Here is a 22,930-nt window from a genome sequence, read left to right as displayed (position 1 = left end):
CACAACCAACATGGATGGCATGCAAAGGTTGTGAGTCGCTGGTGTACGTCAGCTTTGCAGTGGGGGGGGGGGGAGCTGTGATCTGAGCCCCCTTGATCTCACTTCCATTCACTGTTGCTACTATTTTGAAATACTAAGGATGCAGCTTTAAATTAACCAGTAAGTTAGTCATCTTAATTAGGAGCATATGCCAGGCATATAGGTTAATATGTGCTGTGTTTACTATGTGGCTGGTATTAATCCAATGCACAGCCAAGTGGCTGAATTGGTGGTAGAAGGAGCCAATTTTAATTGATGGGGCTATGGGTTCACTTACTGTTTTGACTATTTTGAGTCTGGCAAGCTACTGTGATAATAAATGGGAGGAAATACTAACCAGCCTGGAGGGCTGGGGGCTGGAGTGTGGGATGCTGCTGTTTAAAATATTAAATTCCTCCACCCACCCCCAGTCACTCACCATTTCTGTGTCCACAGTGAGCATGCTCAGGCTTCATTTTATTTATTTATCACACCATGGGGTTCCCTTGAGCTCACCATCCATGTGTTTGGATGGTGCAGTTATGGCTGTGTAAGGTCTGGCACATTGCGTGTGTTTATATATGTTAACATATCATATATGTTTATATATGATAGCAAATTGTATTGGTTCACTCTTCTCAAAGTTGATACGGGATGCATCTGACTGTCTGGCTGATAAGAATTTCAGTTCCAAGCCTAGGCACAGCCACGGGGATAAGCATTCCTAAAATCCTGTTGAGAATTCAGCTGGAGAAGCCAGGCTCCCTGTGCAAAAAGCACCACCCGTAATCAAATTAATGGCTAGGCTGTCAAACCGTCCGTGGAAGACTTGAGCTGCTGACTTGGTGGGAGCGCACGGTGCCAGGGTAGCTTCCATGAACTTCTGTGCAAACTGGCACCGCGCCAGCCTAGGTTAATGAGTTCTCCGCACTGAAGTGTTCCAGAGTTTATTTCCCACCATCTGGAAAATGCCTGCCCCTTCCACTGGGATTCACAAGGGTTCAGCCAAAAGAAGGGATTATTAAAAACTTCAGGACTGGAAAAAAAGAAGCAGCAGCCACCGCCATCTGCTCCACTTTGGCATGGTGGGAATGGCTGGCACTTTGCTCATCTCCGGCAGAATGGCTCTTTGACGGCACCTCGCCGCAATGGCTCTCGATTTTGATCACATTAGCCATATGTATTTCGGATGCTGGATGCATTGCCACTGCCGCAGGGAAAAAAAGACTCAGAGAAGGTGCAGGAGAATAGCGGGCAAAATAGCCCCTTCTAAAAACTGAAGCTGGCACCCGCCCGAAGATCGGCTCCTTTTTAAAAGCAGAATCCAAAAGTATCTCCAAATAAATCAGCAAAGACCTTTTGTTTGCAATTGTGGCCTGGGGTGGCTAGAGACTGGCTTGGCCACCCCAGGCAGGTTTCTTGAAGAATTTCCCACCCCAGACTTACTAAAATGAAAACAAAATATAAAATATAGAATATAAAATATGGCAACCCTATCTCTGGAATCACAGAAGCAGGACATGGAAGCTGTCTCCTATCCTTTGTTCAGGGAGGGATGGGCCATAGCTCAGTAGCAGGGTAAGCCAAGTGGGGATTTGAACTTATTGCTAATGGGTGGTATAAAATAAAATAAAAAAACAAGCAAGCAAACTTGGGTCTTCCTGGTCTCAGCTGAACACACACACACTTTTGAACCACACTGGCTCTTTTAAAGTGACTGAGCTGAGTTGCAAAGCTACAATCTGGATCTATCTATCTATCTATCTATCTATTCAGCTCATTTGAAATTTAATGCTCAGTATATGATCTGCAAAACATTGGGGGGGGGTGTTTATACATATACAACAAAGTAGAGCCAATTCAATTTGATGGAATTGTAACTAGTGGCTGCTCCACTTGTCTGCATTTGATAAGCAGAATCAGAGCAGAAGCTTCTATCAGTTCCTGTGTTGTTGCTGCTGCTGCAGTCTCAAGCCCTAATTATCTATATCTAAATAATTTTCCAATCTCCCTCACAGGCTGTTCCTTATTAAGATCTCAGTAGGCTTTAATTTCGGGGTAGACAGAGTATCAAATCACACAGGCTGAGGGACAGGGTGAAGGTAGCCGCTCTCTCTTGCTCTCACATGTAGACACAAAACACACAAGTGCCTTTTGTGTGTTGTGTTCTTTGCTCCCCCCGCCCCACAAAGTTCAGCTTTGGGCGTCCTTGCTTTGTGATGTGGCCAATTAAAACCCACTTTTGATTGAGAGATTTGAGAGCTGCTGAGGTTCAGGTGAGCAGGCCAAGGCAGAAGATGGCAAAGGGGTCCAAACCTAGGTGTGAGTGGCCTTTGGCAAGCCTCTTTCTCTGAGCCTTTGTTCCTCATCCATAAAATGGGAAGAGCAGCAACCTGTTTTATGTAAATTGTGGCAAGACTGGGGGAAAGCCTTATTGTGCTGGCTGTAGTCTGTAAGAGGGAGCAAAGACAAGTTTAATCCAATTCTACATTATTGTCTGCACTGCACTGAGTTGTGACCAGGCACCCATGGTAAAACCAAGGAGATTGCTTATCTTTGTCCTCCCCTTCTTGGGAGAGGTAATTACTGGTGTCTTCCTCCTCCTCGCTACCTTATTTCCATTCTGCCTGAAACATTAGTTCGAACTCTAGCTAATTATATCAACTAACTAGCTTACTTCTTCATATTTCTGTTCAAGCTTCAAAACTAATTTTTACTCTTTGCAAGCCATTCTGTGGGACTAAATATTTTTTAATCACCGTAATTGCATGCTTTTTTGCTAACTCTCCTAAGCAAGCAAGATAATATTGGGATTTACTGTTTTGATTGTGCTAATTTCACCCAATTAAGTAAGGTGAAATGAGTGTGCCTAAAAATAATTGTGCCCATTCCAACAGTATCTGTGGCGTGCAGTCGTCTCCAGCAAAAACTCCCCCCCTCGCTACCAAAAGAGTAGTGCTGTGAACTTGCAAGTAAGATATAGGTAATGTGTACATGTGTATACATGAGTCAATTGGGATAACGAGTGCTTCCTCGCCCCTTCCTTCTGCTTCAGATGGCTGAGAACAAAAGCAACATGCCAAACCCCTTGTCTCTTATTCTGCCTTTGCAAGCATACTTTGAAGCAGGCTAGTGAGCCAGAGATAGTGATTTCTATCAGGCCACATGCACCAAGCAATGCAAGGGGCAGGAGATTCAAACAGAATCATGGCAAATTGGCACTGTGCATGGATGTGAGCTGCATAATGGAATTTTTTTTGGGGGGGGGAAGGGGGGGTTAAGCATCCTATCCTGTGGCCCTCGCCCAAGTAGCTGCTTTTAGGAAAAGAGACAGACATTTGGGAGATAAAATCACAGAGCCCCTGTCTTGTATGTAATTGGCTCGCAATAAGCTTTAATGGCTGAGCAGAGATGTGAACGTGGATGTCCACATCCAGACCCCCAGTGCGCAGAGGTAGGCTTAATAACTGTGATCGCGGGGCCATGTTTTGCCTTCCTCCCGTTTCTTGCTGCTTTCATCTATCCAACTGAGCCGGGGGTGGAGGAGGAGGCAGTAATAAACACAATTCAGGCCGCTTATTGCCCAGCCGTAATCATCAAATTTGTTTTTCATCAGTGGCAATTTATGAGGATGTTCATTGCATCAGTGTTCACAGTTCACTCTGTTAGGCGTAGGAGCAAGTGGCAATCAAGGGGGAAGATTGGCTTGTTAGGGTTTTGGATGCGCGAGCATTTGCAATTTCCTCCACTGAGCTGTGCAGCAAAATACCTTTGGCAAATCATCAGCCGCTCTATTAGAAAGTTGCCCTTGCTTGTTCTTGGATGAACCTGAAATTGGGCTTTCTAATAGCCAAAGCTGCTTCTCACTACGTCTGGCTGGTACACTGTCATCAAAAGACTAGGTCTCTCAGCAAATATTTCTAGATTGTGTAGAATAGGAAGGCAGCGGAGAGAGTCCTCCTGATTATAACCCATGCACCAGTTTGTAGGAGGCTACATCTGCCTACTGCATGATTTCCTTTTTCCTGGAGGCTTGCCTCTTTCCGATGTTTGGAAGGCCTTTATGTTTGGGATGCGGCTCAAAGAACAAATTAAGCCCAAAGCAGGATGTATACATGTGTTAATATTTAATAGCAAAACCAATATAGAATATGCACAAGTTAATTTGTCTCAGGTCGTACACACAGGATCTTTTCAGTTCACATCATCCTCCCTCTCCCCAGCCCAAGTACTTTTATTCTTCATGGTGTGATCCAGTGCCAACAGCATCTCAAGGGAGAAACTCTCATGGAACTAGGGTTGTGTGCATACAAGGACTGGAGAAAAAAAGCACCTTGTGTCTTCCTTCCTTTCAGTGGCCTCTGCTTCTGGCACCCTATGCAGACCTGGGCAGTAGTCCTCCTTGACTGCATTTGCTTGCGCTGAGTTAACAAGAATGGAAAGATGCAGGCATGGGTGTGGGGGGGGAGGCACTTACAGGGGATGGTGGTGCTTAACCCCTCCTCCCGCACCTGCTGGTTCCTTTCCACCTACCACAGATATTCCCCCCGGACAGTTCCCCCCCCCAAATAATTTACTTCAGGTTTTCCAGCTGGAGATAAACTTTTTTTTAAAAAAAAAATGGCATGAGGGTACTTGAAGGTGAGAATGATCATCCATCCATCTTGCCAATCCTGTATCGCAAGCATCTGCTCATCCCATTAGCATTAGAAGGGAAATATGGGCCTGGAAACTCTGCATTTCCCTTGTAAGATCTAATTTCACTGTCTTTGGCCAAATCCTATTCTGCGTTATTCTCCTGTGGATTAAGAACTCAAATGATTTTTTTATGGGTTTCTTCCACATGCTACTTGCAGGCAGGGTTGGGGAAAATGTTGAAGTTTGGAGCGAGCTGTTCTTAAGTTTCACCACTAAGACACCCACAGCCCAGAGCCATTTTGAACAGGCAGGGCGATATCTTCCAGGGGACCTCCTGGGTTCCTGTGACCTTAGTTAAGTGCATCTCCTCTTCATGCCTGAAAGGTTGCTGTTCATAGGATGGTGGGGAAAATTCTTACCTCCTCAGGGAATTCAAAGCCTGACTTGCAACTTCCTTAAAAATCATTGCACGGAGGTTGCTGAATAAGCCTTGGAGAGTACCAGTGCATCCAAGCAAACCACTGTACAGTAATTAAGGGCTCCAAAATTATCCTTTAATTTTCCAGTCGAACCAAGAGGAAAGCAACGTAAGCAGCAAGGGAAAAGAACCGGCTTGGAGAGGGCAACTTCAAGCTGTAGGCAAAGGGAGTGTGCAATCTTGTGCGAAGAGGAGAGAACACAGCCTGTCCTGCAGTGAAGGGCAAAACCCGCAATGTCAGCATTATATCGCCCCTCCCCTCCCCTCTGACCTGACTCCCTTTCGATAAAGGTTATAGAGAAGCAGACAATATTTCTAGGCTTTCCAAGGTGAAGGGGAGTGAGATGGCTGACCTAAGTCAATAGCCAGAATGTGACATTGGCCCCCTGTTTGGAAAGCACACAAAACCATAGCTTAAATAAACCCATGGTTTAATATGAATGAGCAGCATTTTGGTGCAAGCTGTTCAAAAGTTTTTGCTCCTGTGGCTGTTGCACTGGGTTTGTTCCCTTAAACAAACCATGAGTGGTAAGTCTAGGGGGGAAATGGCTTCCATTTATGGTTTGTTTGGTGAGAAACATACCACAAGTGCTGGTTCACACATAAAGCAAAGCAAGACACTGGTTTCTTTCCTCTTTGGTACAACGACAGAAGGAACGGGGGTGAGGGTGAGGGGGTGAGAATGAAAGCAGACTTCTGAGCAGCGTGAACCAGCATGCTGCTCATTCACGGCAACCACAGTTTATGTTTAACCATGGTTTCACGTGATATGCAAACCTCATTATTAAGAACAGATCTGAGCTACTTGTGGCAGTGATGTGCCAAACCTTTACAGAAAGGTTTCTTGGAAACTTTCAGACATCATCTTTGACCTAGTTGTGCTCAACCTGAAGCCTGAAGGACAGCAAACCGATATTCTTGCAATGACAGCTTGGAGTCTGCCCTGCTGACCACACAATGGTCCTACAGCCACCACTGCCAAGAAAGGTAGCAGACGCCTCCCTTGCAGAACTAGCTACCTATGTGTTGCATGGATCAAGTGTGTTCTGTTAGAGCAAACACAACCTCTCATTCTTGCTGTAATGTAAGAAGTGTCCTTGAGTTGCAGCCACTGAAGAAATTTGTAACAATCCAACTTCCGCTTTTGAACGGGAGAGAAAAATCTTGAAAGAAACCAATGATCCCCTATTAGATAGCTAATGAGCTTTGCGGATTTAGAGCCAGCATCTCCAGGAAGACCCAGTGATATTGGTTACGGATGGCAAATGGTCTTCTGTATTAATCAAGTGGTAACGTACCACAGAGTAAGCATGTAAGCATTTTCTGAGCTGGTCGACTGCTGAGTGGTGCAGAGAATATTTCCACAACCAACTGAAATCCTGGGGGGGAAAGGAGTGACAAACGTTTCCTCACTGCTTGGCTGGATGATACAGACAACCAGCTATATACCATGGGAAATGGTATAAATCCAAAGCAGTGGAGCCATGTGGCATCCGGCACTCTCTCCCTTTCCCATGCAAACCAGTTAAATGCTATTCAAGATGGTGGACAAGCTTCACCTGCAGCTTACCTGGGAAAAGGAGAATCTTGGAAATAAGGGCAGCTGTGTATCATGATAGTACTGGCACAATCAAATACCACTTGATAGGAAGGGGGCAGGAATCTCAGCTACGTCCGCCCCTCTCATTTTCACAGCTAGAACTGAATTTTAGTTCAATATTACTTGTCAGTCTTTCTCAATGCCGTGGATCCAACTAGATCAAGTGAACAACAGGTACCCCTCCTTTTTCTACTCCCCTCCCTCACGCCCAGCTAAATCCAACAAAGTTCTAAAGCGACAGATACACCAGTCATTTGCATTCAATTTCATCTTGGTGACATTTCTTAATCTCATCTTGCCACATACCCATATCCATACCCACCCAAAAAAAACCAATGGATAATATTTTCATGAAAAGGGCGTAAGACCCAAATAGAAAACACCCCCCCCCCCCGCTTTAACAATGCAATGCCCAGAACAATGCAATTCTTCTTGGCTGCAAGCAAGCAAGCATGAAGCTCCTCTGGCTAGCCGCCCTCACCCTCCTCTACTGCAAAAGGGGCCACAATGGCATAAATTAAACCGTGGTGATTTTCTTGTCCTTGGTGGCTTGCTTGATAGCTGCCTGCTCACAGATTATCTCTTTCAGGCGCTGCAGCCTCATGTTCTGGGTGGTTTGGTCCCCAACGCCAGTCTGGCTGCGGTGCAGTAAGCTCAGGGCATAGATGTACTCCAGCTCAGTGTATTTCACTCCTTGATCCACCACCAGATTCAGCAACTCGTCTGCAGTGTTGTACAGCATCTCGTAGTATTGCCTACAACGCAAAGAAGAAAGTTCCACATTCACTTCAGCTATGCTGTCAGCTGACCAAACAGGAAATTGCACCGACAGAGTTAGAAAACAGAGAAAGGGGAAAATGGAGACTTATAAAAGGTAAGAGAGGTTAGGGTTCAAAGTGGTTCTGGGACTAGAATGGATGAAAGTCATACTCAAGAACTATTATCTGCCTCCAGAGGAAGAGTTGTCCTAGTGGAAGGGCTGTAGCCCAAAGGTGGCGGGTCTATTTTGCATGCACAGGATCCCTGGTTCAATCCCTGGCATTTCCAGGTAGGACTGGGAATGTGCTCCCTCTGATACTTGGGGCAGCCGCTGCCAGTCAGTGTAGGCAACACTGCACTAGGTGGACAGGTGCTTAGACGATGCCTACCTTCTCCCACTCAGCCAGTGCAACCCAGCCTATCTGAAATGAGGAGGCCATGATCTGACACTGTATTGAGTAGACGGAGGGCTCCATCCACGCTTCCACTTGTTCCGTGCCTAGAAAGCAAGGTTTGAGTGGTTTTCTGCTTGTCCCATGTTTTCTAGGCACGGGTCCGAGTTCTTTTCTGTTCCCCCCTCCACTTTCCCTGGGAGAACCCACTCTTTCATGCTGAATCACAGCAAACGGCAATCTGCAGAAAACCCCATTGACGTTTGCTCTGATTCAGCGGCAAAAATTGGGTTCTCCCAGGGGAAAGTCACAGGACGAGTAGAAGACTGGATGAGCCCACAAACTCCATCCACATGAGGCCAAATGGCTGAAGTTGCAAAAGAACATTCTGACCAGAATCCAGAACTCACTGCTTTCAGGAGTTACTTGCCACTCCTTAGAGAATCAGATTATTTTCTAATTAAAATAAACAATTAATATAAAGGCAGTGGTGTGGGGGCTGGGAAGATAGAAACCTGCATTTTTAATTGGCTGCAATTAAAACCACTGCCTTGTTTAGCCTGGTGTTGCCTTTGGCCAGTCGGCCCACGCATGTGGAATTACTCACTCGATTAGCCGCTCAGCTCAAGGTTTGCCTCCCCTGTCTTTGAAAAGTATTAATAAATATTGATCAGGCGTGCTTCCTGTTTGCCTTTGCCAAAGCAATTCTGATAGGCCTGCTCTCCTGATGTTATCAAATAATGAAATATGAAAGAGAGAGAGGGAGAAGAATTCACCTCTTGATTAGCCTTTGTTCCCTTTTCATAGTTTTTGCTTCCAGCCATCAGAAATGTTTTGTTTGATTTTTTAAGGAGAGGCTAGAGAGAGGCATTCTGCCCGACAGCACAACTTTTAAATCATCAGGAACACACACACACACACACACACAGCATTTTCTGGTGTAGGTGCTTCATTCTCAGCTTCTGGGGAGCCAACAACCCCCTCCAAACAGGAAAATCACATGGTGTACCTAAAGTCTTGGGAAAAAGGAAGTGCACCCTCCTTGAATTATGTGGTTTTACATAATAATAATAATAATAATAATAATAATAATAATAATAATAATAATTTATTTATACCCCGCCCATCTGGCCGGGTTCCCCCAGCCACTCTGGGCGGCTTCCAACAAAATATTAAAATACAGAAATCCATCAGACATTAAAAGCTTCCCTGAACGGGGCTGCCTTGAGATGCCTTCTAAAGGTCTGGTAGTTGTTGTTCTCTTTGACCTCTAGTGGGAGGGCATTCCACAGGGTGGGTGCCACTACCGAGAAGGCCCTCTGCCTGGTTCCCTGTAACTTGGCTTCTCGTAGCGAGGGAACCGCTCGTAGCGAGGGAACCGTTATTATGAAGACATAATAACAATCATTTGTTCCTTAGCAGGTCTTAAAATTAGGTAAATACAACCTCAGATGAACAACAACACATGACATATTACACGGTGTCATGATTTATTTAGCAGAAACAAAGCCGATGGAGAAATCAAGTGTGAAAAACTAAGTACATCCTTACTGCTCCCATAGGAATTAAGAGGCTAAGTAGCAGACAGGGGCTGTTAATCAAATGCCCTTGCTTAACTGATCATCAGCAAGTGTGCCCACCTCTATAAAAGCCGAAGTTTTAGCAGTTTGCTGGCCTGGAGCATTCAGGTGTGTTTTAACACAATGCAAAGAAGGAAAGACGACACAATGCTCTTCGAGAAGCAAGTGCTGCTGCCCAAGAAACAGGATTCTAAGGTAATCTCCGACCAATTTTAAGTCGATCATTCTACGCTGAGAAAGATTATTCAAAAGTGGGAAACATTCAAGACAGTTGCCAATCTTCTCAGGAGGGGACATCCCAGTGAATTCACCCCAAGATCAGACCATGCAATGCTCAGAAAAATTGCAAAAAACTCAAGAGTTACATCTCAGGCTTTACAGGCCTCAGTTGGCATGTTAAATGTTAAAGTTTGTGACAATGCAATTAGAAAAAGACCAAACAAGTATGGTTTGTTTGGAAGGGTTTCCAGGAGAAAGCCTTGGTCTCTCTAAAAAGAACACAGCAGCATGGCTTTGGTTTGCAAAGTTGCATCTGAACAAACCACTTCTAGAACAATGTCCTTTGGACAGATGAGACCAAAGTGGAGATGTTTGGCCCTAATGCAGTGCCACATTTAGCAAAAACCAAACACAGGAAACCAGAACAAGCACCTCATACCAACTGTCAAGCACAATGGTGGAAGGAAGGGTGATGATTTGGGCTTGTTTTGCAGCCACAGGACCTGGGAACCTTGCAGTCATTGAGTCGACCATAAACTCCTACAGACAAATGTTTGGCCATCTGCCCAAGAGCTGAAGCTTGGCTGAAACTGGGTCATGCAACAGGACAAGTATCCCAAGCACACCAGCAAAACTACAACAGAAAAAAGAACAGAATCGAGGTGTTGCAATGGCCCAGTCAAAATCCAGACCTCAACCCAACTGAAATGCTGTGTGGGATCTTACAAGAGCTGTGCATAAACAAATGCCAGCAAGTCTCAATGAACTGAAACAACGTTGTAAAGAAGAATGGGCCAAAATTCCTCCACAACAATGTGAGAGACAGATAAAGTCCTACAGAAAATAATTACTTCATGTTATTGCTGCTAAAGGTAGTTCTACAAGCTATTGAATCATAAGGTGTACTTATTTTTCACATATGACTTTTCTATTTTGGCTTTATTTTCGTTAAATAAATAATGACACAGTGTAATATGCCATGTTCATCTGAGGTTGTATTTACGGTACCTAATTTTAAGACCTGCTAAGGAACAGATGATTGTTATTATGTCTTCATATGAAAAACCACAGAATTCAAAGAGGGTGCACTCCCCCCCCCCATGACTGTATTTGCAGACTGCAGGTGAGACATCAAAGTTTCAATTCTCCCCACAATGAAAACTTGAATGTACAAACAAGCATGTCTGAAAAGGGGTTCCTTCCAGTTTTACCACCTCCCCTCACTTCCCATGCAGCCAATTTTTCTTTCAAAAAAGTCCGCCCAATTTTACACTGCTTGCATATGCAACTTGTTGGAGAAGGAGGAGAAGGTTAGCAGGCTAGTTGGAGAGACTTGGTGGAACCTGATGTGATGGGACCCTGTATTGTGCAATGGGGCTGTAGGATCCAAAATGCACCAGAAATGTTTGCTTTCCAGTTTCTAGACAGCTTCCTTTCACACACAAGGAGGGTGACAGACATTTATCAGGGGTGCAGTCCCACACTGGCAGAGGAATGCACATGCCAAGCAGTGATATGTGCAAGGCAAATTGTGTGGGTCATTCTCCAACGGAAGCCATGTTCATTAATTTCAGTAGGTATACTCTGTACAATATGTAGTTGAACGCCACCCTATGGAATTGCTCCCTAACTCACTCTGGTTGCTGCATTCCCCTGTAACATGGGACCAATGGCAATGCCAGGGACAGAGTGCGGACCCAAAGCCTTAGCGACCCCAAATGACCCTGGAAACAGCAGCAGCCAAGGGTCTAGCTGACTGCCATCTGAGTTGACATCATTTAGGTCCCCCAAAAGGAGAGTGGCAGTGACTGGGGACAATCATTTGGGGTCAGAGAGCCAAGGAGGACACTGGTGCAGCTTGTGGAAGGGCGCGCGGGGAGGAAGCACTGGACAGTATTAGAGGGTAGTGACTGCCACGCTCTTGTATGGTTGGTGGCCTCCAAATAACCGAGACGTATTGTAAACACATAGTGCTTCTCCAGTCTGAAATCAGCCCTGCTTAAAAGGATCAGGAAGGAGACAATGGGAAAAGCCTTTGCTTCAGACCTTGTAGAACCATTGACAGCCACAGAAAATTCTGAGCTAGATGGACCAGTGCCAGGACTCAGTGGAAGACAATCTGTTTAGATGCAATAAGGATGCGATCAAACAAGCAACTTCCATTCTAATTCCTACACAGAACGTCTACTACTGTTGTTTATTTATCTGGCACCATCAATGTACCGTACATACCGTGTTTCCCCTTTTTTAAGACACCGTCTTATAACTTTTTTTCCTCAAAAAAACACACGGTGTCTTATTTTCAGAGGATGTCTTTTTTTTTTTTAACGGCGCTACAAGACTTGGGTTTTGTGAAGCAAGAACTGTCTAGGGATAGATCCGCTCTGGGCGCCGGCGCTGGAGCCCTATCGGTTGCAAAAGCTGGCGCAGATTGCAACGTAAAAGAGGAGATATTCAAGCCGTTGCATTGGGACACCTTGCTGGAAAAAAATGGAATATCTCCCCGTTCGCAACGCTTTTAAAGCCTTCCCTTTGTCCCCTTCCGGAGCTGACTCTCCAAACATTAATGAACTCCCCCCTCCCTTGCCCTCCTCCCCTCTAAAGTGGCAGCCTGCCTGCAGGGACAATGAGGTGGGAAACCTCTTTGCCAAGTTACCGTACAATAGTTAAGAGAGGGATGCGGGCAGACAGACAGGTTGCCCTCCTCGCCACCCCTCCAGGCTCCCTGCGCTCCACCAGCAGCTCTTCTTAAGCAGTGGGGGAGGGAAGTGATCCTGCCGAGGGATCTGGCTCCGGAGACTCTGAAGGGGGTGGGGTGGGGCTGCTTCATCCAGCGGCAGGCTTGCAACGCCCCCCCCTTGCCGTCGCTAGGGCTGCCGAGGCTGGATCGCGCCCCTCCCACGGCTGCACTGCGTGCCACGTTTTGCCCGATCCAGCTCCCGCTGCCACCTTGGCGGGGCTTGGTGAAGTTGCAGCCCGACTTTCCCCGGCACCACCCAGAGAAACAGCAGGCCGTCACCTACGCTGCAGAAAAGCCTCCGGAATCATGCGGAAGGGCTAGTGGGCCTCCGGCCACTGCTCTGCTTCGGGCCACGCAGCCCACAATGTTCTGGCGGCGCAGCTCCCACCGCCGTCAGTCGCCCCGCTGCCGCTCTGCCTTGGGCCATGCGGCCCACAACGTTCCGGCGGTGCTGCTCCCGCCACCGCCAATCGCCCCGCTGCCGCTCTGGTGCCTCAGGCCATGCGGCCCACAATGTTCTGGCGGCGCAGCTCCCGCCATCGTAGTCACCCTGCTGCTGCTCTGCCTCGGGCCATGCGGCCCACAACGTTCCGGCGGCGCAGCTCCCGCCACCGTAGTCGCCCTGCTGCCGCTCTGCCTCGGGCCCCCTCCCATCTGGTCTCAAGCCTCTCCGAGGCTCTAAAGGAAAGCAATAAGGCACGTCTTATTTTCGGGGTATGTCTTATATTTCGCGAATGCATAAAAACCCTGCCATGGCTTATATTATGACCATCTTAAAAAAGGGGAAACACGGGTAGAAAGCAACAAGAGCGAGAGAGAAAGAAATTCTGCCCCAAAGAAATTCTCCCTTCTGAGGGGGTGCCTGGGGTGGGGAGGGGGAGAGACATAAAGCTACTTTCCGCAGACAGATCCAGGAGCGTTTGAAGAGCTGCCTCCTTCAAATTAAATGCAAAGCCCCCCCACACCATCTTGAGAAGAAATCAAATCTTATCCAGATCAGGATTCAATCAGGAATTTCCCCTGACTACCCCTTGAAACATTTTGTTTTGTTTTGTTTTGTTTATGCAGGCTAGCCAGGGTTAGAGGTGAAAATTAGCATTTAAATGGAGAAAAGTATTGATGGCACTCATGGGAGATTGTTTCATCTTGGCTGCCTTTCCACTGAGATTATTATTATTTTTAAATATCCAGGGACTTTCCTCCAAGGCAGGCAGTTCAAGACAGGATTGCTTCTCCCCACAGAGCTTGCCAAGGAAAAAAAAGGCTTTTAAGAATTGCACCAATATTTTATTATTTTATTTTTTAAAGGGGTGGTTCTGGTTCAAGATTCCATTTGTATGTTCTGAATGGGAAGGAAGTTGAGGGATCAGTTGCTGCAGAGTTCAGACTTTTCTCTGATCTCGTCTCCAGTGACAGGGCAGGCAAAAGACAACAGGACCAGAGAGCTGGGTTCTGTTCTCGAGACCCTTGGCTACTCAATGGCTGATGGCAATGGGATGGATGGATTGTCCTTTAATTAGGCCCACAGCCAGAAATTGCACAGTGAAGAGGCCCAAAGCACAGGAATCGTTGCAGAAGCTCACAAAACATAACAGAACCTGAGCAGGAAAATTAATTGAAAACAAACAAGTAACTTAATAAATAAGGCAGCATCGTAAACAAACTCCACGGATCAGACAGCACCAACAGCCCAACTGAATGGAACAGTTTTAGCGGTCCTGAAGGCTACAGAGAAGGGGCTAAAGCAACCTCCCAAGTAGGGATGGGAGAGAAATACATAAGATATCTTTATTGTCATTGTCCCCTTACGGGAACAGCGAAATTACTCGGTTGCTACATCCACTCCGATAAAGCAATCCACATCCACTCCGCGTGCATTTAAAAGTGAACCTACCAAATTCACATTTCAAAACAACACAAACCACAAGATCTCAAAGCAGCTGTTTTATTACAGAAAAATTTCAGAAACAGACTGGAAAGGGAAGTTGCTGAATTGGAACTCATTACCAAGCTTAAAACCATGGAGCCACCTGGGATGAACAAAGACATCGGATTCTTATCTCATTATGCAGGATCAAGCTTTCTTTAGCGCCTCAGCCCTTGATTTTCCCCCGCAGGACCTATTGCAGTCATCAGCAGTCGTTAACAGCCATCAACAGGTTTACCACTCCTATCAGCCCATCACCCATTCCCACCCACCCCCACCACCCTCTGTCTATACATAAGGGTCTGGCACTTCTGTTTCAGCGTATCTGAAGAAGTGTGCATGCACACGAAAGCTCATACCAAAATAAAAATTTAGTTGGTCTTTAAGGTGCTACTGAAGGATTTTTTTTTATTTTGCACAAGGCTGCTATTCTTCAAAATTCACACTTCTCTGGGTTCTGCAGATGAGCAATGCATACAAACATGAATACATTGTAGTAAAATGTGGCTGTCATGGACTGGTTGGATGCAGAGGAATGGCCTCCCCAGAAGAACATAAGAGGTGGGTAGGAAGAATTATGTCCTTCAGACATACTGGATCCAAAATGGACCTGACTTTGAAGGCGATAACCAGAACTTTGAATGGGGTTTGGCAACCCACCAGGAGACAGCGCAGGTTTAAAAGCAATGGAGTCGCATGCCGCAAATAACCGGCCCTCATCAATCGTTCTGAGCCAGCCAGTTTCCAAACAGGCACTCATTGCCATTCCTGCAAAGACAAAGCCCATCTAACGTGCAGGAAATGCCTGGCAAGGGATTGTCGCATGACTAAGTGGCCAGCTATGATGGGATAAGGAACCTGGGGGGACCCAATGAGTCAGCAAACAGTCATGTGACACAGCAGCAGTCATACTGTGTCTACATTCTTCACCTAGGGGATTTATTTAATGGATAAATAAATTCTCCCCTACCCCAAACGAGACACTGCAGGTTAATTAAGGAAGAGTATGAGAGAGGCAGGTTGAACACCTTCAAATTCGCTGCATGTTGCTTCCCAAAGCATTCTCTGAGACAGGGTCCTCTTAGTCTCCCACAAAGTGCTGTGGCAAAGCAGGAAGGAAAAATCCCCTCCTTTGCCAAGTGGAACTTTATAGGGCATTAAAGAAACACCCTCCACACTTATCTAAATCTTTAATTAGTTCCATAATATACTGATGATATCAGGCCTAATTAAATTTATACAGATAAAGGGCAATGAAATTCTAACCAAGTGAGCTGGAAAGTACATATTAAACAGTAAATTTAATGGTTCAGGCCGATAAGTGCAATTTCCTACACAAAACCTAAATTGAATTTAGTGTGTTGTATTCAAATTGATTTTGCATGTGCAAATTATTCGGGAGGAGGGGCAGGGAGGGAGGAGAGAGAGCTGGGATCTTGTTCATATATCAGTAGAACTGCTAATCCAGTCTATTTAAACATCACTTATTAATGCTTGCCATTGCACGTAAGTCAGACAGATTTGCATTTTTACTGCACAAAGGACAAAAATTATCTGAACTGGATGCCACTTTATAAAGAATATTAAGCGACTTCCCTCCCTGCAAATAAGGGGGAGAGGTGGAAATGCAATGCCTCCCTGAAGAAGAGGAAGGAGACAGTCAGCACTTTGGTGGAAAAGGCAAGGCAAAGAGTGCGCCAGTCAGCACAAAATAAAATACAATTTTAGCTGCCCGCTGGGAAGAACAAATGCAGCAGAGAGCAGCCTGGCATGCTTAACGCGAACTGTGTGGGAAGTGGACCCAGATGCTGAAATAAAGGGGCTATTGTGATTTATCATGTATACGCCGCTTGTAATCACCGGGTGCTTTATTATATATAGCGCCTTTGCGTTCAGAAGAAACCATGATCCCATTTCACAGACAGGGAACTGAGGCTGAGAGATAGCTTGGTGGCAGATGAAGCTGATTTGTATGAAGACCATATGGCTCAGCATGGCTGGAAGGGACTCTCCCAAGGTCTAAGGTAAACCAGGATTGAACATCTTGCCCAGATGTAGGCAGAACCTGGCATCAGGTCTTGGACAGGAGAGATGGGATCAGGCTCAATATAAGAGAGCAGACAGAAGGGGGTGGGAATGGGAGGGCAAGGAAGAAGGACATAGAGCGAGGCTTCAAGGAAAGGTTCACATAGAGGCTAAAGGTCACAAAGGACCAGAGACCCCAAACCAGGTGCAGGAAGATGAAGATAAGGGGTGAGGAACAGGGAAGTTGTTCTGGGCAGACAATGCCAACCAACCAGCCAACTGTCTTCTTGGGAATGATATCTTTTTTTGGGGGGGGGGAGCTGAGGGGTGTAAAGGCCTGGAGAGCCAAATGAACCCCATCTGTGCCCCATTCCAAAGCAGCAGGACAGGACAGAAGAGAAGATTCTGAATGGCCAAAGGCAGAAGAAAACATTTTGGCACCTGGGGTGGAAAATCCAAATGGCCCCACTAATTAACATGGGTAAAATCTGGGAATACTCTCGAGGGCCGTCTGCCATGCAAGCTTCAAGGAAATGAACCAACCTTGGTCTGGGGCAGCTTTGGTTACGTTTAATGACCCCAGTGCAATCCCAGTGGGCTTGTAGGTCCAAAACACCTGGAAGGTATCAGCACTTGGTGTTCCTAGGGGGATGAGAGTCTGCTGCGTCCACAATTCCCCATAAGGCCTCATACTTTGCATCCTTAAACATGAATTCCATCCACTTCAGACTCTTTTGCTACTGGCTGTTGCCCTTTATTTGCAGTGGTGAAACAATTTAATACGGAGTAGATGTCTATTGTATGCAAGGCATAGAGTTTAATCGTGTCAGATGTTAACACAGCTATGCACAGCAGATTGCACTGAAGTTCTATATCCTTAAGAGATTAGATCTCTGGCCAGTTTTTTCTTTTCTTTTCAAGAAAACAACTGCAAACTACCTCTGCAGATTGCAATAATACATTAGGAGAAAACTGCAGAAGGAGAGAAGTTTCTGGGACATATTGCTGCTCTCCTTTAGTCTTTTATATCTACTTCCAAGAAAGAAAGAAAGAAAGAAAGAAAGAAAGAAAGAAAGAAAGAAAGAAAGAAAGAAAGAAAGAAAGAAAGAAAGAAAGAGGAATGAAGGAGGCACAGAAGGATCATTTAGAGCAGTGTCTTCAACCTTGGGTCCCCAGATGTCATTGATCTACAATGCCTATCACCCCCAGTCAGCTTACTCAATGGTCACAGTTCATGGAAGTTGTAGTCCATCAACATCTGGGGACCCAAGGTCAAAGGACATTGATTTAGAGAGGGTAAGGGAGTCATCTTTTCCTCAGATGCAAGCCACAAGAGCACCCACCTTCTTCTGCTCCTTCCTGGAAGAGGCCTCATATTGGCAGAAAACCATCTACCTGTAAGACAGTGGTGTCCAAACTTTTTTCAAAGAGGGCCAGATTTGATGAAGTGAAGGGCCGTGAGGGCCGACCAAAGGGCCAACCACAGTTGTTAACCTTTTTTTGGGATTGACGTTGTCGAGGTTTCTTTAGGATTTCACCCCAGGAAATAAACTGCCACAGGGGCCAGAGTAAACCGACTGGCGGGCCGGATTAAGCCCCCGAAACGGACTTTGGACATGCCTGATCCAAGAGTTATAGAAAAGGAAGCCATTATGGGTGGCTCATCAGCATGTGTGTTACCTGAGGGAGAACAACAGATCCCCAGTTCACATGGGGAGTGCTTTTGGAGGCATGCAATGTGTGCCAGTAATCTTGGCCCCAAGAACAGTTCACCAGCTAATCCAGTTCTCCACAAGCAGGGCTGAAGGAAGAATAGAAAAAGAGCGAAACCAGCTAACCGGATTGTGGACTGGGCTTTATTTGACAAACACAGGCTTATCCACAATTTACTCAAAATGTAATTAGATTTAAGCTAATACAGTCACAGTGTGTCTGTCAGGTAGACAGATGCATATCAGGATCTAGCTTAGCTTATCGGTTCTGCCAAGCAATGTTCAGTTGCATAGCACAATATATTTTGCATTCAACTTCCTCCATCCCTGCAACCTCCCCTCCCATGTGCCAAAAATGGAAATCTGCACTCTTAAATCTCTGCTAGCGGCAAATGTTTATTCTTGGCCGCACAGAGCTGGTTGATGGTGCGGTGGATTGGACTGCTGCATTACACACACACACACACACTGCTGAAATCCCACATCTGATGTGTGAAGTTCAGGGCTTCCCATCAGGCAGCTCACAGATGCCACTCTGAACCGTTCTTAGACAGCCTCCATCTGCCAGATATGCTAATCCAACGGCAAAAATCAATAAGCTCCCTCCTTAGTGCCATGCTCTCTGCTTTTCTGGCACAGTGTTTCAAAGGTGCGGCAAAAGAACAGAGCAGGAGCACCGCCTTCTTACGAAGCCATCTGAGCTGTGGGATGGGCCCCATTGAGTGCTATGATTTGCTTGGTGGGGTGGTTTTCACTTACTCCAGAGATGAGCTCTGAAGGTGGCTTCCCTCCCTATTTACTTCTTGTTGCGCCTTTCCATGTTTAGATGCCCAAGGCAGCCGAGAAGAAAACCACAAAATATACAGAACAGAGCACAATAGCTTATCGAAAACTACAAAGATGAACACCACCGATAAAGGCCAGCAGCCGACTCTGAGCTAAAGATAAATAAATATGCAGCAGTGCAACGGCGTAGAAAAACATCAGTGCAATCAATCAAAGTCCCCTGGAAATAGAAAGGTCTTAGCCCATGGATGGAAGGCCATTAGAGGGCTGAACAGGATGCAACCGAGGTGGAGTCTGCCTTTGAGATTAAAATAGAGAGTGGGGAGCAGGGTGGGCAGCAAAATGGAAGAGGCTGGAGAGAAACCCATAGACTCTGGGTTGGAACATAGCAATGAGCATGGTGTTTTGCAAGCCCTGATGGATCGGACAGTTACATCTTTACCTGCACCACACCCAGATCCTTATATGACAGCAGGGGTAGGGCAGGGGTGTGTGGCCCAGCCTGGCCAAAGTGCTCCACAGGCCACATGGGGAGGCCTGATTGGGCCCACGGGCCGGAGGTGCCCAACCAGTTAGGCTATAGAGGGATCTCTTGGGAAACAGAGGAAGGTGGAATGCAGAAAACACACAAGGGGTGAAGCGAAATCTCAGCTGCCTGGAGAACTGCCTCACTGTGTGGAAGTGCCCCGCATCTCACACTTACAATCTGAAGAGGAAGAAGCCTCCACAAAAAGTGTACAGTGCTCAGCTGGTCTATTTTAGCCATTCCCAAGTGATGCCTTTGTGCTCTAGAGAACTGTAAGCATTGGGGCAGGGGGAGGGTGCAGCACCCCCAGACCAAGGTCAAGTGACTCTGGATAGAGGAGAAGTGCTGTTTGCTGGCTTATCTTGTTCTCTGAATAGCTTCAAAAGCCTCTCCTGACAGCTGAAAAGTTCACCGCACCAGCTTAATTTAATTAAAAGGGAGAGATGGACAATGGGATATGCAAAACGTGGGATTAAGTGGTCCCACTGAGGTGTACAGTGAAACAGAATGATACCACCTCCTGCGAAGTATCTGTTACTGTCTACCTACCGTGTTTCTCATATTTTAAGGCATCCCCAAAAAATAAGCCATGACAGGATTTCTAAGGGTTGGTGAAAAATAAGACATACCCCGAAAATAAGCCATGTCGTGTAGCCCCGACCGAGCGAGAGGCGAAGGCGCGGGACCCAGCAGGAGCTCCCTGCCTGCTTCCCCGAGCCGTCGCGCATCGGGGGACAGAGCCGAAGATCGGCGGGCGCTCCTTGCTGGGCTTGACAAGCCCGGCAAACAGCGCCCGCCGATCTTCGGACCTGTCCTGTGTGACAGGCGGGGGTGGGGGGGAAGCGGAGATCGTGCTCCGCTCTCCCCCCACCCCCGCCTGTCACCAAAGATCGGCGGGCGCTCCTTGCTGGGCTTGACAAGCCCGGCAAACAGCGCCCGCCGATCTTCGGACCTGTCCTGTGTGACAGGCGGGGGTGGGGGGGGAAGCGGAGATCGTTCTCCGCTCTCCCCCCACCCCCGCCTGTCACCAAAGATCGGCGGGCGCTCCTTGCTGGGCTTGACAAGTCCGGCAAACAGCGCCCGCCGATCTTCGGACCTGTCCTGTGTGACAGGCGGGGGTGGGGGGGAAGCGGAGATCGTTCTCCGCTCTCCCCCCACCCCCGCCTGTCACCAAAGATCGGCGGGCGCTCCTTGCTGGGCTTGACAAGCCCGGCAAACAGCGCCCGCCGATCTTCGGCCCTGTGCTGTATGACGGGCGGGGGTGGGGGGAAGCGGAGATAGTGCTCCGCTCTCCCCCCACCCCCGCCTGTCACCGAAGATCGGCGGGCGCTGTTTGCTGGGCTTGACAAGCCCGGCAAACAGCGCCCGCCGATCTTCGGACCTGTCCTGTGTGACAGGCGGGGGTGGGGGGGAAGCGGAGATCGTTCTCCGCTCTCCCCCCACCCCCGCCTGTCACCAAAGATCGGCGGGCGCTCCTTGCTGGGCTTGACAAGCCCGGCAAACAGCGCCCGCCAATCTTCGGACCTGTCCTGTGTGACACGCGGGGGTGGGGGGGGGAAGCGGAGATCGTGCTCCGCTCTCCCCCCACCCCCGCCTGTCACCGAAGATCGGCGGGCGCTGTTTGCCGGGCTTGACAAGCCCGGCAAACAGCGCCCACCGATCTTCGGACCTTTCCTGTGTGACAGGCGGGGGTGGGGGGGAAGCGGAGATCGTTCTCCGCTCTCCCCCCACCCCCGCCTGTCACCAAAGATCGGCGGGCGCTGTTTGCTGGGCTTGACAAGCCCGGCAAACAGCGCCCGCCGATCTTCGGACCTGTCCTGTGTGACAGGGGGGGGGGAAGCGGAGATCGTGCTCCGCTCTCCCCCCACCCCCGCCTGTCACCAAAGATCGGCGGGTGCTCCTTGCTGGGCTTGACAAGCCCGGCAAACAGCGCCCGCCGATCTTCGGACCTGTCCTGTGTGACAGGCGGGGGGGGGGGGAAGCGGAGATCGTGCTCCGCTCTCCCCCCACCCCCGCCTGTCACCAAAGATCGGCGGGCGCTCCTTGCTGGGCTTGACAAGCCCGGCAAACAGCGCCCGCCGATCTTCGGACCTGTCCTGTGTGACAGGCGGGGGTGGGGGGGGGAAGCGGAGATCGTGCTCCGCTCTCCCCCCACCCCCGCCTGTCACCAAAGATCGGCGGGCGCTCCTTGCTGGGCTTGACAAGCCCGGCAAACAGCGCCCGCCGACCTGTGCTGTGTGACAGGCGGGGGTGGGGGGGAAGCGGAGATCGTTCTCCGCTCTCCCCCCATCCCCGCCTGTCACCGAAGATCAGCGGGCGCTGTTTGCTGGGCTTGACAAGCCCGGCAAACAGCGCCCGCGTGCACTTTATTAAAAAATAAGACATCCCTCAAAAATAAGCCATGTCATGTTTTTTTGAAGAAAAAATTAATATAAGACATGACTTATAATATGAGAAACACGGTAGAGGCAAGCATGAAGCAGCATAGCCTCCTATGGTGAGGTGAAAAACACCTTGGTGGCAGAATGTATCCCCATCTTCTTTAGACGGGCTTCCTGGTACAAAGATGTAGCCCAGAAAAAAAGAGTTCCTCCCATTCAGAGGTTAGAAGAAAGTGACAGACTTCTACTTTCAAGTTGACAATTCAATATTTGCCTGCCTTTCTTTTTAAGCTGTGGGAAAAGATGGGAGGGATGCAGAATTTGCAAGCAGAAGGTGCTTCTTCTCACCCTGCTTCTATTTTGGACTCAGCTACATTGGCAAAGAAAAAGTGCTTTATATGCGTTGTTTATGCATTCTAACACTGTGACACCAGATGGCGCTGTGGGGTTCTGTTTTTGCCAACCCAGTTTCTCATACAAAGTTTGCAACGCATTTAACTGCTGTGTCTAGATCCAGCCCTTGTCTCATCCTACACTCCTCTCCTCTTTACCCTCCTGTCTCTTTTGGACACCTCTGTCTGCTGGACAAGAACAACATCTCCATGTGCAAGAGGGAAGCAACTCCTTTTATCCCCAGGCACCTCTCTGTAATGGGAATGGTTCAAGGAGGGCCGATACACACATGGCCTTAAGCCCACCTCTGAGGGATGGAGAGCATTGCAGCACATGGCCCCTCTTTGAGGGGGCAACCAGAGTGTGATCCTCGCCAAGGTCCCAGCTTGTTCTCTGCCTTGCTGCTGCCCTGTATACTTGTCTTGTTGCCCAGCCTGCTCCTCCTGCCTGATGGCCCTCCAACCTCCCAGCATTGCTGACTGATCTGCCTACAATACCTGGTCTGTTATTCCAACACTGGATTTGCCACACCCCTCTGGGTCCAATGCTGCATTTGGGGCGATACCCAGAGAGGGTAAGGTCAAAGGTAAAGGAACCCTGGACGGCTAAGTTCAGTCAAAGGTGTCTATGAGGTGCAGCACTTATCTCGCTTTTCAGGACGAGGGAGCTGGCGATTGTCCACAGACAGCTTTCCGAGTCATGTGGCCAGCAGGACTAAACCGCTTCTGGTGCATAGAGGACTGTGATGACTGTCAG

General features: G+C 47.9%; 1 protein-coding gene across 1 annotated transcript in view; it reads right to left on the bottom strand.

Annotated features, from left to right (window-relative positions):
* Positions 1 to 4,128: 4,128 nt before the first annotated feature.
* Positions 4,129 to 22,930, bottom strand: part of EXOC4 (exocyst complex component 4) — a 390,546-nt gene continuing 371,744 nt past the window's right edge. Inside the window, exon 18 of the mRNA XM_035126670.2 lies at positions 4,129 to 7,489. Within this exon, the coding sequence (XP_034982561.1) occupies positions 7,252 to 7,489 (238 nt within the window). The 3' untranslated portion in view covers positions 4,129 to 7,251. The remainder of the gene's footprint in view (positions 7,490 to 22,930) is intronic.

The sequence above is a fragment of the Zootoca vivipara genome, chromosome 10, assembly GCF_963506605.1.
Source record: "Zootoca vivipara chromosome 10, rZooViv1.1, whole genome shotgun sequence".
Classification (NCBI taxonomy): domain Eukaryota; kingdom Metazoa; phylum Chordata; class Lepidosauria; order Squamata; family Lacertidae; genus Zootoca; species Zootoca vivipara.
This window is presented reverse-complemented; position numbering and strand designations above follow the sequence as displayed.